Source organism: Propithecus coquereli, unplaced genomic scaffold (genome assembly GCF_000956105.1).
Source record: "Propithecus coquereli isolate 6110/MARCELLA unplaced genomic scaffold, Pcoq_1.0 Scaffold1, whole genome shotgun sequence".
Lineage (NCBI taxonomy): Eukaryota > Metazoa > Chordata > Mammalia > Primates > Indriidae > Propithecus > Propithecus coquereli.
The window spans coordinates 2,024,559-2,040,226 of NW_012133857.1; the positions used below are offsets into that span (position 1 = coordinate 2,024,559).

At 44.1% G+C, this 15,668-nt stretch overlaps 1 protein-coding gene across 1 annotated transcript in view; it reads left to right on the forward strand.

Moving 5' to 3' along the window:
• The first annotated feature begins 1,635 nt into the window (after window positions 1-1,635).
• Window positions 1,636-15,668, forward strand: part of DLEC1 (deleted in lung and esophageal cancer 1) — a 71,060-nt gene continuing 57,027 nt past the window's right edge. Inside the window, exons 1-6 of the mRNA XM_012647309.1 lie at window positions 1,636-2,055; window positions 6,144-6,294; window positions 12,353-12,463; window positions 13,467-13,666; window positions 13,879-14,099; window positions 15,260-15,338. Coding sequence (XP_012502763.1) covers window positions 1,651-2,055; window positions 6,144-6,294; window positions 12,353-12,463; window positions 13,467-13,666; window positions 13,879-14,099; window positions 15,260-15,338 — 1,167 coding nt within the window. The 5' untranslated portion in view covers window positions 1,636-1,650. The remainder of the gene's footprint in view (window positions 2,056-6,143; window positions 6,295-12,352; window positions 12,464-13,466; window positions 13,667-13,878; window positions 14,100-15,259; window positions 15,339-15,668) is intronic.

Consider the following 15,668-nt stretch of genomic DNA (forward strand, 5'->3'; position numbering starts at 1 on the left):
TTTATGCCCTGGCCCTTACCTATCAGTTTCAAACTTCTGCCCTTGCACTCTTTAAGTTTCATTCCTTTCATTGAAAAAATAATAATAATTTAAAGAGGTTTATTCTGAGCCAAATGTGTGTGATCAGCCTGGAGCACATGGTCTGAAGAAGTCCTGAGAAAATGTCACAGCCACTCCTGAATTTCTTTCAGTCCCTCCTGCATGTGGTGTTCTTTCCCAGCTTTTGCACACCTGGGTCCCTCGCATGGTGTGCCCTTTTTCCTTCTCCCCTGGCTTACTCCTACTCATTCTTTTTTCTTAACTTAAAAAAAAAACTGAGGTATAATTTACATAGAGTAAAATTCATTCATTACCATGTTCAGTCCTGTGAGGTTTGACAAATCCATACAGTTGTGTGACCACCATCACAATCAAGATATAGAATGATTCCATCATCCCCGCTCAATCTCTCATGCCCCTTTGTAGCCAACCCTAGCTCCCATCTCCAGCTCTGGCAACCACTTATCTGTTTTCTGTTTTGCATTTTCTCCAATGTCCTATAAATGGGATCATTCAGCATGTATGTGGACTTTTGGGACTGGTTTCTTTTACCTAGCATAATGCATTTGAGATTCATTCATCTATGTTGTGTGTATCAACCGTCTATTTCCTTTTTAATACTGAGTAGTATCCCATTGTATAGATGTACTACAATTTATCCATTCACCAGTGGACAGGACATTGGAGTTTTTCCCAACTTCTGGCAATTATGAATAAAGCTACCATAAACATCTGTGTACAAGGTTTTATGTGCACATAGTTTTCATTTCCCTTTGGGAAATACCTAGGAGTGGCACTGCTGTTATGTGTCACTTCATAAGAAACCGCCAAACTATTTTCCAGAGTTGCTGTACTAGTTTGTATTTCCATTCACAATACGTGAGAATTCCAGTTGCTCCACATTCTCATCAGCAGTTGCTTGATCCCTTTATTTGAGTAATTCGTTTTTACATTTTTGCCATTCTACTAAGTGCATAATGGTATATCATTGTGCTTTTAATTTCCACTTCCCTGATGACTAATGATATTGAGTCCACTCATTCTTTTTAATCTCTGCTTGGTCTTCATTTGTTCCAAGAAGTCACAGCTCTCCCTACAGACTAAGTTCTGTGGTTTCATGACAACCAACATTTATCTCTACCCTGGCCTTAACCAACTAAACTGCAGTTGTTTTACTGTTCTCCCCTCCCACCACCCTCGATCTCTCTCTCTCCCTCTCTCTCTCTGTCTCTCACTCCTGCGTGCTCCCTGAGGGCAGAAGCAAGCATCTTATTTCCTTTGGTATCTTCAGCTCCCAGCACACATGTGAAACACAATCTCTATACAATAAATACTAAATGAGTGAATGAACAATTGCTGAACAAATCAAAGAATGGATGGATGAAAGTAGGTACTTAGGCAGAAGGTTTTGTGATCAGACTGGCCTGGCTGTGTCAATTAACTTTCTCCATCCGTGCCTCGCACTTAGTAAGCTCAACTCTAAGACTGCGAGGCCGAGGATGCGAATGTTTATGATGACAACACCGATGACGCGACCAAGAGGAGGGCCCGGCGGAAGGGGCGGGGCCGGAAGCAGAACTGCGGCCGAGAGTTAGCGGCGTCTCAGTTGCCATGGAGACCAGAGGCTCTAAAGGGCGGAGGTCCGCCGAGTCCGCGACCTACGAGTGCGTGGAGTCAACGTGGGCGCCAACTTCGAGGCCAGCGGGGTCCAGCAGCCCGAGCAAGCCCACCCCGAAGTCCTCCCGGCAGTCCTCCCGCGCCTACTCCGAGGGCTTCCACTGTAGCTTCCCGGCCAGGCCCCACCGCGTCACGCCGCTCGCGCCGCACCCCGAGCCGCAGCTGCTTCGCCTGCGTCCCTCCTCGCTGCGCACCCAAGAAATTTCGCACTTGCTCACCGGCGTCTTCCGCAACTTGTACTCGGCCGAGGTGATCGGCGAGGACGTGAGCAGAAGCCTGATCAAGGCCCGCGGCAGCGAGAATGCTCGCCACGAGGAGTTCGTGGACGAACTGCAGCAGGTAACGCGGCCCTGGCGCCCCGCGCTGCGGACGTTGCGGGGGACCCAGGGCGCGCCTGCAGGACCCAGCACGTGCCAGCATCTGCCCTGGGCCAGGCACCGTCCCAGGCTCTGGGGACGCATCTGGGAAAGAGCAGATCAAGTTCATGCTCCAGCGGATCCGTGTTCTAGTGGAAGGACACTCTATATATACATACATATATCTGTAGCACCTATCTATAGTTCTCTGCACACATACACACATTATATATTGCATATATAAATGAAACAGCTGGGGCAGACAGCTTAATCGTTGTTCTCTGGAGGTGATAAAATGAAAAGTCATCCCTTTTTGGGATGCCTTTGTATCACAAACCACAATCTTGACTGAGACATTCGTGCCCAGATTTTAGGAAGCATGCCCAATCTCTGAACAGCAACTCTGCTTCCTCCTCTGTACATGGAGGAAACCAGCTGACTTGGGTCCTCTGTGCTCAGTCTGCCTCTGGTGGCCAGAAAACTGTTGCCTCCCTTAAACTTGAGGGCACTCCTCCCCAGCCCCTCACCCCTTGTGCCTCCTGCCTCTCCGATCTTCCTTTTGCTTCTCCACTCCATTCTATCCTCTACCTGCCCCATAAGTGAGGTGCATCCCACCCCGCACATTCATTCAACACATTTATTGAGTGTCTACTATGTGCTGTGTTCTGTTCTGGGCAGTGGGGATGCAGCAGTGAATAAAATGCAAGTGTGCAGCTCACACACATGACCTGTCCTCTGTACCTTACAATCTAAGTGGGGTAGATAGAGTATGAGTATCTGTATAATATATGACATACAAAATGAGTATCTGTATAATATATGAGATACTGATGGGACCAGTATTACCCCCTCCATGGGTTATAGGCTTCTTGAAATCCAGCTAGGGCCCGTAGCTGGTACCCTCTGCTCTGTTCTTCCTGGGCTACCACATACACTCTGCTAAGATTTCAGCCTACCTAGGCCAGACCTTGCCCTTGAACTTCTGACTCACAATCCTGTCATTCACATGAGCCAGAATATGTGAAGCATTATAAACCTATAAACGCCACCAGCAGTCACCCAGTTCATTAGATTCAACCTCCTTAATATCTCTTCCATGAGTAGCCACTATACCAGGGTCTGAAGTGGCAAAGAGTGATCCCTATTTTTGGGGAAAAAAAATCTTTGAATCTCTTTGAAGATAAAGGTAATACATGTTCATTACAAAAAATTCAGAATGCAGAAAAGCTTATTGTATTTCTACCTCCTGTAGAAATACAACTATGCAAAGATAGGTTAACTTTATCAGTTACGATATAGCTACACTATGAAATACTATGAAGTTGTTAAAAAGAATGAATTATGCCTATATTACAGACAACTGTCTGCCATTTATTTTTTATTTATATTTTTAGAGACTCCAGGCTGGAGTACAGTGGTGTGATCATAGCCCACTCCAGCCTCAAACTCCTGGGCTAAAGTGATCCTCCTGCCACAGCCTCCTGAGTAGCTAAGACTGCAGGGGAGGGCCACCATGCCTGGCTAATTTAAAAAAAAATTTTTGTAGAGACAAATTTTCACTATGTTGCCCAGGCTGGTCTTGAACTCCTGGCCTCAAGCACTTCTCCTGCCTCAGCCTCCTGAGTTGCTGGGATTATAGGTGTGAGCCACCACAACCAGCTGCCATTTATTAATTTAGCAAAAGAGTCATAGAACAATGTTATATAATCCCATTTACTATAATGCTATATATATATATATATGCATGGAAAAAAGCTGAAAAGTTTTCTATCAATACGTTAACAATGCTCTTAGGGGGCGTTTAAAATTTTTTTTTTTTTTTTTGAGACAGAGTGTTGCTCACTGTGTCCCCCGGGCTAGAGTGCCATGGCATCACCCTAGCTCACAGCAACCTCAAACTCCTGGGCTCAAGTGATCTTACTGCCTCAGCCTCCCGAGTAGCTGGGACTACAGGCATGCGCCACCATGCCCGGCTAATTTTTTCTATATATTTTTAGTTGTCCAGCTCATTTCTTTCTATTTTTTTAGTAGAGACAGGGTCTCGTCCTTGTTCAGGCTGGTCTTGAACTCCTGAGCTCAAACGATCTACCCACCTCTGCCTCCCAGGGTGCTAGGATTACAGGTGTGAGCCACCGCTCCTGGCCCTGCATTTAAATTTTTCTTGGCATACTTCTATATTGTCTGAACTTTTGCAATGCATGTGAATTAATTTTGTTATTACAAAAAAACTTCGAAAAGAGTAGGCATCTGTCATTCCACCTGTCCGATTCTTCTTGTAACTATATTTCTCTCTCTCTTTCCTTTGTTCTCTTCCCTTCTTTGCTACTCTTCTCATTTGTCTGTGAATGTCACTGCCATATGACTATGCAGGACTAGAATTCATTCTCCCTAGAGGAGCCATAATTATCATCCATTATGGAGCGTCTGTCTTGACTGAGTTCTCCCACAGACAGCCTCGTTGGCTGCTGGTCTTCTCCTGCTCCACCTATAGAAGTACTATATAGTCTAATGATTAAGAGCAAATGCTCTGGAACCGTATACTTCCTGGGTTCAAATCCTGGCTCCACATACCACCTGTATGACCTTGGGCAATCCTTACTATGATATGCCTCAGTTTCCTCATCCATGAAATGGGAATAATAGTAATATTCACTCCATAGGTTGTTTTGAGGATTAAATGAGTCAATACAGTAAGACATTTAAAACATTGAGCATTTACAACATGGTAAGTGCTCAGTAAGTGATAGTTGGTATTGCTGTTATTTTTATTTGGATAAGATACTGATTCCTACATCCAAGAATTTGGGTAAGGGATTATCAGCTTAAGGCATATGACACAAAACATGGTAGTTTATATGTAAGGAACTGTCCCAGGCTACTGTCTCCTAAAAAGGTGTTTCCTTACCCCAAGATGATTTAGCCACTTCCTTTTAGCCTTCGTTATAGCCTCATTCATGTACTATCATAGCACTTTTTTTTTTCTGCCAGGGAGGGGAGAAGGGGGCCCACCAAAGCACTTTTAAGACTCTGTTCCATTTATTTGTATCCTTGCCAGTTCCCCCCTGTTAAAATATAAACTCCTTGTAAGCAGAAACTATATCTGATTCATTTCTCTCCCCAGATATACATGGTAAATATACAATAAATCTTTATTAAAAGAACAACTAAATAAACATCTTTGAGGTCCCACCAGCTCTAGGAATACAATAAAGAATACCGTCCCCTACACAACCTTTTATTTTTTTAAGAGATGGGGGTCTCACTATGCTGTCCAGGCTGGCCTCAAACTCCTGAGCTCCAGAGATCCTCCTGCCCCAGCCTCAGCCTCAGCCTCCCGAGTACCTGGGACTACAGGCACATGCCACTGCACCCAGCTAATGCAGACTGTATTTCACATTTCCCTATTTTGCAATTATATTTCACATTACATCACAGTCTATATTTCACACCTACGAAGGGAAGGGAGAGAGAGCAGCATTGAGCCATGGAAGAAGTGGAACCGCGATGGGCACCCAGCAAACCTCGGCAAATGCAGCAGGTTGCTCTGGAGAAAGTATTGCCTGTGAAAATTTCCCTCTTCGGGTCAAAATGGCCAGGACTTTATACCCCTGCCTCTCTCGGTCACAGGATGTGAGTGCTACAGAAAGGACACAGGCTCAGGCAAGCCCTTTCCAACAGCTTATGTAGACTCTGAGGGGCTGTCTGCTGACTACACTCCTGTAACTAGGGAGCAAGTCCTTCCTTGAACAGGGATGTGGGTGCCACTACAGGTAGTGCGCTAACTTGTATTTGGTATCTCGCAGTTTGAAGGGCAGCTCTTTCTACTGTGGAACCACGACACAGCATACCAAGCTTGGCTGTGTTACTGACCTTACTATGAGACCTTTAAGTCATTTCCCTCTATGGGTTTGGTTTCAGTTTTCACATGTATGTAGTAGATTAGACCAGATGGTTGTGATAGTTTTCTGGCTATTTTTCCATGCTTCACTGGAAGCCCTGATGCTGCGCTGCGGTTGAGTAAAGCTGTATAATCTCACCATATTTCTGTGCATTTGCTTGTTCACTCGCCAGATTCGGGAGCTCTATAAGCAGCGGCTGGATGAGGTTGAAATGTTGGAGAAACATATCATTCAGGCCCGTGCACGGGCCCTTGCGGAGAAGGAGCGGGCTGTGACCCAGGCCCGAGGACAGGTCCTTGAGGACCTCGTCAAGTTGCCTCCAGGTGTGTATAAAGAACTCCCATATGCCTGCCACCGATTTCCCAGCTGATAATACGTATTTGCTCCATTGTCCACTTTCGAGTCCTTTTTTGAACATTTGGAGAGCAAGTTGCAGACATGATGTTTCATTACCACAAACACTCCAGTGTGTATATCTCCAAAACAAGGACGCTCCTATATAATCAGCATACAACCCTCCGAACCAAGAAACCGGCATCAGTGCAAGACTAACCTCCAACCCGCAGATCCCTGTCAACCTAAATGACACACAGAGGGAGGCTCTCTAAAAGAAAATAGTATTTGTTCGGGAATGGGCATTGCAATGGGAATATCATGCCATTGTAAACTATGTGCATATTCGGGGAGAAAAAGGAAGACAAAGGTTTTTAAAGGAAAAATGAGGAAGATTGCATAATTCTTTTGAGATAATTATCCTTGGCTACAAGGATCAGTAACAAGGATGGTGCCAATCTGAGTGAGGTTGGACAGGCAGTTGCTGAGCAGATTTTTTTGTGTAAGGTTGCAATGACCTTTGTGCAAGATTGTGGCTTTTGCAAAATCTTTTGTGATGGTTCTTGTTATCAGGCATTTGTGCATGAGAACCCTCCCTTCATGGCCGTCTCCAAATCCATTGGTCAGGGTTTTTAATGCTAGCGACTCCATTTTGATTCTGACAACTTTGACATCCCATTCAAATTTCACCAGCTATCCCTCTGTGGCTCTGTCCTCTCTGGCCCAGGGTCCTGTCCAGGAAGTCATTGTCACGTCTCTTATTTTGATTCCTTTGTTTGGAGCAATTCCTTTTCTTATCTTTCATGTTCTTGACAGTTCTTGACAGGCCTTTTATTCTGTAGGATGTGTCTGTGTGATGTTTCCCCCTGGACCAAACTGAGACCATGCATTCTGGGCAGCAATACCACATAAATTACTCTTTGTTCCTCTCGCTGTGGCACATCAGGAGGCACAGGTGGTATTAACCTCCATCACCTGGGCAGGTTGGAATCTTCCAGAGTTCTCCACAGTAAATTCTCCAAACTAAATCATAATTGGTTAGTCTTTTGTGGAGAGGTATTCTCAGATTACACCAATGTCTTGTTCCTTACCATAGCTCCATCATCAAACCACCAGCATTCACTGAAAACTCTCTTCTTAATCAACTACCTCTATGGTGATACTTTTTAAAATTTATTTGTCGAAGAAATTCGTTTGTTTTTCTTATAGACTTCTCCATAGTGTGGATTTTACTGATGTCAGCATTGGGATGTCATTTAACTCAGTGGTCCCCAGTTTTGTGGCACCAGGGATGTTTCATAGAAGACAATTTTTCCACAGACGGGGGTGGGGACGGCGGAGCTCAGGCTGCGATGGGGAGCAGCTGTAAATGCAGGTGAAGTTTCTCTGGCTCACCTGCTGCTCACCTCCTGGTGTGCGCCCCCACCCCAAGTTTCAAGGAAGACAATTTTTCCACGGATGGGGGTGGGGATGTTGGTGGGGAGGGCGTAGCTCTGCGGACCAGTCCGTAACCCTGGTACTGATCTGCAGCCAGGGGTTGGGGACTACAGATTTAACTTGTTCTTATGATCCCTGTATTTCCTGTAAGTCCTGTAAGTAATAAGTTCTAAAGATTTTATGAGGTTCAGGTCCAATTGGGGTAGGAGATGAAAGACCACTTCATAGGTGGTGCTGTGTGCTTCCCTCAAGGGGTACAGAATATCTGGTTATCTCTTTTTTCATGATGCTGGCAGCCTTTTATTTTATTAGGGGTTATAAATTCTAATGAAATGCTAATGGTAATGATAATGCTATCATTCCTTTTTCATTAGCTGAAATACTTATATAAAGAGAAACTTTTCAGCAACAACTTTGATTACCCCAAGGTATGGGCAGGATTAATTCATTCCCTTTATTTTGCCAGTTTTTAAAATAATGAGTTGTTTCTTCTAGCATCTTCCAAAGGTGACTAATGAGATTTGTTTGGTTGTTTTAGTGTCATTATGAATTCATGGATATTATGACTGTGATTATATTTATTATCTTTATTGATGCTCATCTTTGACCAATGAGCCTTTTCAGGTTGACTCCTGACTCTTTTGACAATTAGTTGTCTTTGATAACTTCCTTGCTTTCTGGAATGGTAAGATGTTCCAGGCTCATTTTGGGTATTTCTGGCCCCGGACCTGGAATTAGGCATTTTCCCAAGAAGCTCTGGTTCTTTTTATCTCCCCCTGCCCCTCAGAGACTTTAATTTATCCTCTTGCATTCCTGAAAACTACAATTCCCAGTGAAGGAGGCAGAAAGGACAATGTGTCTAGGAGACCTGTCACATGTGTAGCCTAGGGGGAAGGATCTAGAGGGAGGAAGAAGTGGAAGATAGAGTGCCTTAGAAAGGCATTTACAGTTATAGGCACCTGCTAGGGACCATATGCTATGTCAGTTGCTCTGTCTAGATTATCCCACTGATAACCTTCCTAAAACCCTATGAGGTAGGTTTTCTTTCCATTTTACAGATACAGGAACTAAACCGAGAGAGATGATCAGATAACATCCCCGAGGTTGCACAGCTCGGAAGGGGTGGGACCTAGATTTGAGCTTGGGTGTGTCTGCCGTCAAAACCCATCTCTTTCTTCTATTGGAAGGAGGCAGTTGTTGACGGGGCACAGTGTTTCAGGGGTGTTGATGACTTCCTTTAGGGTGTGGGCCTGAGCAGAGGAAGCCCTGTTTGTGAGGCCTGCCACCCCTGGGGCTCAGGTCCCCTTAGTGAACTCCCAGGCACAAATCCTCTGTCTCTTCCTGTTTCCCTCTCCACCACAGCAGAACATAGCTGCCTGGTCTCCTCAGCTGTGGCCCAGATAACGATGTGGGTTTTGGCAGAGATCATGGTTAGCAAATTTGCAGGAGTCTTTATTGATTATCTGATGTTCCCTGAGCCCTGGGAGTCAGACACCGTCCCTGTCTTTTTTTTTTTAGCTAGCGATGAGGAGAGATTAAATAATTAACTATTTGGTTTTTTCAAAATGAAAGTGGAATAATACATGGAGAACCGAGAGACAAACATCAATCAGGAGTTTTCCAAAAACATTCATTTTATTTTTTACCCAAAATAATATTAAGTTACAATCAGACGTTATCTGCCCTGGTTTCTCAGCCTTCTGCTGGTAATATGTCTTTCTTTTATTTCAAAAGTGGCAGACATAGAGACCCTAGTTCAACTCCACGGACACCCCTCTGGTCTCTATTTCTCAGAGCAGGATGAGGTGACTCTTTTACTACTAAGATTAACTGGCAGTGAGGACATTCCCCAGAAACTTTTCTTATTTGAGGCACAGAGGCAACCTTTCTCTGTTGACTGATAAAAATGTCACAAGGGGGAAAACATGCATAAATTCTCTGATAGAGGGAGGAAAATGAGAATTCCACAGAACATCTAGTACTTTCATTCCCGTCCCTTGCTGGCAGCTTGTCCATATTACATTTTGGAGAGTGGAACAGCCAGCACCTCTCAGAGCCGTGCTCAGGAGCCATAGGGTCAGTATAGGAAGCCCACCCTTCCCAGATGGGAGAAGATGGTCAGAAGGCCTGAGCAGGGTTTTGCAAGGCACACCTGGTACATGTCCAGGCCCAAAGAGGAGAGAGATTTTCCTGAGGTCTGATAAACGAACCCTGGCTTCTGCACCCTGGGGGAGGACTGTGGAGAGAATGGTATCGGATGAGAGAGGATGCATCTCCTTTTCGTGTGGCTTTGCCCTTTGTATGGAAGTTTTATCTTTTGATATTTCAAATAGACCATCACCAAAGTCCTTGAGAACTGGGCTGGATTGTATCAACCTGGCATTGCTGCTACTCCCTGCTATAGTCTCCATTGCCAAGGAGAGAACAAAGACTACATTGCTCAGAAAGCACTTCCCCGCTGTGGTTCCAGGATAGGTCAGCTGATGAGAGGCCCTTGGTGAGTTTTGGAAGGGGAGGCCATTATTCTCAAGAAGCAGTAGCAAGCAGATGATTGATGGCTGTGAGTTTGGAAGCAGCTTCCAGATAATTTCTTGCAGAAACCCCTGCTTCAGTGCTGCTGGCTGAAGTTGTTAATAATAGTGTTCTTAAGTCTGTTTGTGTTGGTATAAAGGAATACCTGAGCTGGGTAATTTATAATGAAAAGAAGTGGATTTGGCTCATGATTCTGCTGGCTGGAAGATTTGGACTCTGGTGAAAGCCTTAGGCAGCTTCACTCATGGCAGAAGGCAGAGGGGAGCCAGTGTGTGCAGAGATCACATGGCGCGAGAATGAACGAAAATGCAGTGGAGGTGCCAGGCTCTCATGGCAGCTAACAGAGAACTCACTCACACCCAGCCCCAGGAGGGCATTAATCCATTCATGAGGGATGCACTCCCATGACCCACACACCTCCCATTAGGCCCCACCTCCAACACTGGGGATCAAATTTCAACATGAAGTTTGGTGGGACAAATATCCAAACTGTAGCAGAAGGCTTCCCTGACCTTCCCTCCCTCATTCTGTAATCCCCTGTATTAAAACCTTTATATTGGATATACATAGAGTGGCTTCTGTTTTCCTGATTGAACCCCAACTATTACAGTAACTAGACCAAACCTCAAAACCCTCAATATATATGATGGGGGGAACATGTGTTCTTCACTTATCTCATCTACACCCTTGATTATAGGGGACCTCCGAAGGGAAAGACCATTCAAAGGTGCTGTGTCTTAAGATAATGTTGGTTAATGGTGCAAGCAACAAAGTTTGAAAACATCCAAGTCTTCCATTTATCCCATTTATTCCTTTATTTTTATCAAAGTAATAAATATACATGGTGTTTAAAAATCAAATGGTTTAGAACTTCTAATGAAGCATAAAAAGCCTCTACCTATAGATATCATTATAAATTTGTCCAAGTGCATAGACTGTACAGTACCAAGAGGAAACCCTAGTATAAAACATGGACTTTAGGTGATGATGATGCGTCAGTGTATTTTCATGGATTATAACAATGTACCTCTCTGGTGGGGGATTTGATAATGGGAGATGCCCTGCATGTGTGGGGGCAGGCGATACATGGGAAGTCTCTGTACCTTCCTCTCAATTTTTCTGTGAACCTATAATGGCTCTAAAGAATATAGTCTATTTTTTTTAAAAAAATCCTCTACCTCACCTCTCCCAACCTCTGTCCACTTGCCAAAGGTAGCCATTTCTAGTTTGCTGGATACCTATAAATAATGTTATTTATATGTTATATAAACGATATGTCTTTGCTACTGTTTCTGGACTCATCAACCATAGACATTAATGATTAACTTCTCACTCTATTAGATGAGGTTTTTTTTCTCTTACGTGCCTCTGGGTCAGTGGGGGATTGGCTGATCTGACTGGACTTGGCTGATTTGAAGCTGTGGCTCCAGCGGGGCGTGGCTCCAGCGGGGCGTGGCTCCAGCGGGGCGTGGCTCCAGCGGGGCGTGGCTCCAGCGGGGCGTGGCTCCAGCGGGTTGTGGCTCCTTGCAGTCGGTTGCGCTCAGGTCTGCTCCACGTGGGTTCATGCTGGGGTCCAAGATGAAGGTCAGGGAAGCTACTGTCACGGTGGTGGCAGAGGCACAATGAGGAAAGCTCAGCTGCGAAGCACATTGCAGACTTTACCAACAGCTCATTGACCAAAGCATGTCACGTGGCCAAAGTTAAGGGTGAAGAAGTGCACTGCGTCTCTAGCAGCAGGGACTGCAAAGTCACAGGGCGATACAGAGAAGGGTGAAGAATTGGGGCCATTTCTTCGATCTGACATAATTCTTTTAATTCTATTTTGTTATAGTCCCTCTGTGAGTAACAACATTTTAGCTGAAATAATACCACAACACACCTTTGCCCAAAGATTGGTCTCTTTTAAGTGGCTGATAAATACTTACTGATTAGTTTCTTAAACGTTAACATTCTTGCAGGGTTCTGAGAAGGAATTTTGTTAGATAGTTTAGGGGTGGAGGATGAGGAAAGTTTTGGTGCAGGTTCTTCCACATCAGTCTGACTCAAAACACCTTTGTCCTCCCCTTCCCTTCTGTGTAGTGAAAACCGTCTTCAGATGGTGTATAGATAGCCAGTTGTTACAGAAACACCATTTGATCTGCCCAGAAGATTACTACAGTGACACAGTGCCATTTTGTTCTGCACCTAAAGGTAATCAATGCTCCTGTTTTGTAGTAGCAGGGCCACATTGGCCACCTGTGCTGTCATTTACTTGCTCATAGATCCTTTTTCCCCTTTTCCTTAATTTTTTTTTTTTTTTTTTGAGACAGAGTCTCACTCTGTTGCCCAGGCTAGCGTGCAGTGGCATCAGCATAGCTCACTGCAACCTCCAACTCCTGGGCTGAAGTGATCCTCCTGTCCCAGCCTCCCAAGTAGCTGGGACCACAGGCATGTGCCACAATGCCTTGCTGATTTTTTATTTTTATTTTTTTTTATAGAGACAAGATATCACTATGTTGTTCAGGCTGGTCTTGAACTCCTTCACAGCTTTGGAGCTGAGAAGGCGTTTGGTGTGGGAGGATCAGGATCCAGAGAATTGAGGGTGCTGATGAGAAGAGTTCCACTGATGGCCTGAGCTGCATAGGGAAGTAAGGCCAGAAAGATGTAGTAGAATCAAGTGGCATGGGATACTAAGCCACTTAATACTTTAAAGTTAGTTGGAAACCCACTGTTTCATGCAGGTAAATGAGACTGTAGCTAATGTGTTGAGGATTTGCCAGGCATTGTGCTAAGAGATCTGTGGTGGTGCCAGTTTCATTGCATTCTTGCTAGCAATGAATGTTCTCATTTAACCTTTGGTGGATGATCTTATGGGTGTAAAAAGCTAATACAAACTTTGATTCCTTGTGTGACATGTGTGTGTTTATGCGTGTGTGTGACATGCATGTGTGTGACAACGATCTGTTCACATTCTTTGACTGTGTTGGAAAACTGGAAAATATTTTAACACTCTAGTCCTAATTCTTAAATACATAGGATAAGTTCCAGGAATAATTCATATGCTGAAGAGCAATTACATCTGGTGTGGTAAACGTGAAAGCTTGGGAGAAAACATCAAGCTAACTGTGGCTTTGGTGGTTTTATTTGGTCATTTTAGAAGCATCCACCTGCTCCCCTTGGTGCAGTAACTCAGTTTGTTTCCTTGGTGCCATAGGCATCTTCCTCCCTGGGTGTTCAAAACTTACATTTAGTTGTGAGAAGCGTTCTGTCCCAAAGAAAGAGCTGAACAAGAAGCTTGAAGTTTCATGCAAGCAGCAGCTTGTTAAGTCTGAAGATGAGTTAGACCACACTGTGGATAGCCTGTCATGGGACTCGACTCCTAAAGTCAAACAAAGGACCAGAGAAACTGTCAAGGTCAGTTGAAGCCTGTGCAGAGCAGTGTGTGTGGGCGGTGGGGACAGGGAGGCAGTGAGGGGGAGGGAGTTCAGATGACACCAGAAGTTGTGACAAATCCACAGCAAAATAGAGTTTGCATTGGCCTGCGGTGGGTCACACAGTTGGCCAAGATGTCAACACTCACAGTATCTTTACCTGTCATTGACTCTATACTTTTGTGTGTTTCAAAGAAGGCAAGTCGAGCAAAAAATAAAAACTGGATGAACCACTTACGTGTGCCACAGAGACAACTAGAGCGACTTCTGCTTGCCAGAATGGAGAGTCGGAACCACTTCCTAAAAAACCCTCGGTTTTTCCCTCCTAACACTCCATATGGAGGGAAGTCTCTACTTTTTCCTCCAAAGAAGGCAGCACAGAGAGGAGAATTCCAGAGTGTAGAGCCAGAACAGAGGTATGTCTTTCCTTGACTTGCACTTTCTGAAAATCTGACCCTTCAGAGTAAAACCTAGAAGGTCCTGGGTCTGGTCTGGCTATAGAGGCTCCTAGACTTTTCTGTGGGAGGGTAGCAGTATCAGAACAGAGCAGGGCTTCAGGATCACCTATAGATGTGGCTGTTGGACATCTCCCAGAATTTTACGCTTTTCTTACCTGCCAGGGTCTTGAGAAGTAGAGGTTGGTGTGGCCCATTATTTACGTGTGAGCAGTCTGGGTCAAAGGGGAGGAATCTCTACAACTGTGAGCTCCTTGCATTGGATTCATATGTCTTGGATAATAACAAATGTTTAAAGTTTGGCCACAAATAATTAGTTCAAATTGTGATTTTTCTTTAAGAGAGTGCCTTTGCCTATATTTCAATAATTATACTCATGAAAGGAATGAGTTGCTTCATGGTTCATAATTTTAATGAACCTAAAGCTATTAACATTTCCTTATTAGACAAATAATATCTTTTTATTAAGAAAAATTAGAAAAGACTAATATTTGAAAAGAAAAAGAGCACCTGTATTAAAAACTCAGTTAACATATTGGTGTTTAAGCTTCCAGAGTTTTTCCTATACATATAGAAAATCAAATACATAGTTACATATATTAATATCTTCACAAAGATTGGATCATGCTGTAAAATTCTTTTGTAACCTACTTTACAACAACAACCAAAAAAAAGCCAGAAAAAAACACCCTAGGGCCAGGCATGGTGGCTCACCTGTAATCCCAGAATTTGGAGGCTGAGGCCAGAGGATCACTTGAGGCCAGGAGTTTGAGACCAGCTTGGGCAACATAGCAAGACCTCGTATGTACAAAAACATTTTTTTTTAAATTAGCCAGGTGCAGTGGCATGTGCCTGTAGTCCTAGCTACTGGGGAGGCTGAGGCAGGAGGATCGCTTGAGCTCAGGAGTTTGAGGTTGCTGTGAGCTATGACAATGCCACTGTACTCTAGCCCAGGCAACAGAGACCCTGTTTCAAAAAAGAAAAAAAACAACAAATGACATATTGTGAATATCTTTGATGGCTTGGATGTATTTATTTTTACATTAGTCTGTCACTGTGTAGTATTTCATCATATGGATGAAACTAACAGCCTTTCTTTCTTCTCTTTTTCCCTCCCACAGTTGTACTGATACTCCAGTGTTTCTAGCTAAGCCATCAATTGGATTTTTCACAGATTATGAAATTGGATCAGTTTATGAGGTAGAAATCTTGTTTCTTTACATAGCCCACCCCATCTTCTTCCTTATTTTTTAAAGTCTTTATTACGAAATTTGTAAACCATACACAAAACTAGGAAAAAGACTATAATGACCCCTTGTGTGCCCACCATGCAGCTTCAATGGTTATCTACATTTTGCTGATCTGGTTTCATCTATTACCCCCACGACCTCTTTGCGTGTGTCTAAGTGCACATGCATGCACTGGAGTCTTTTAAGGAAAAGCCTACATGTTGTGTCATTCTTCAATTAAATACTTCAATCAGGCCGGGCGCGGTGGCTCACGCCTGTAACCCTAGCTCTCTGGGAGGCC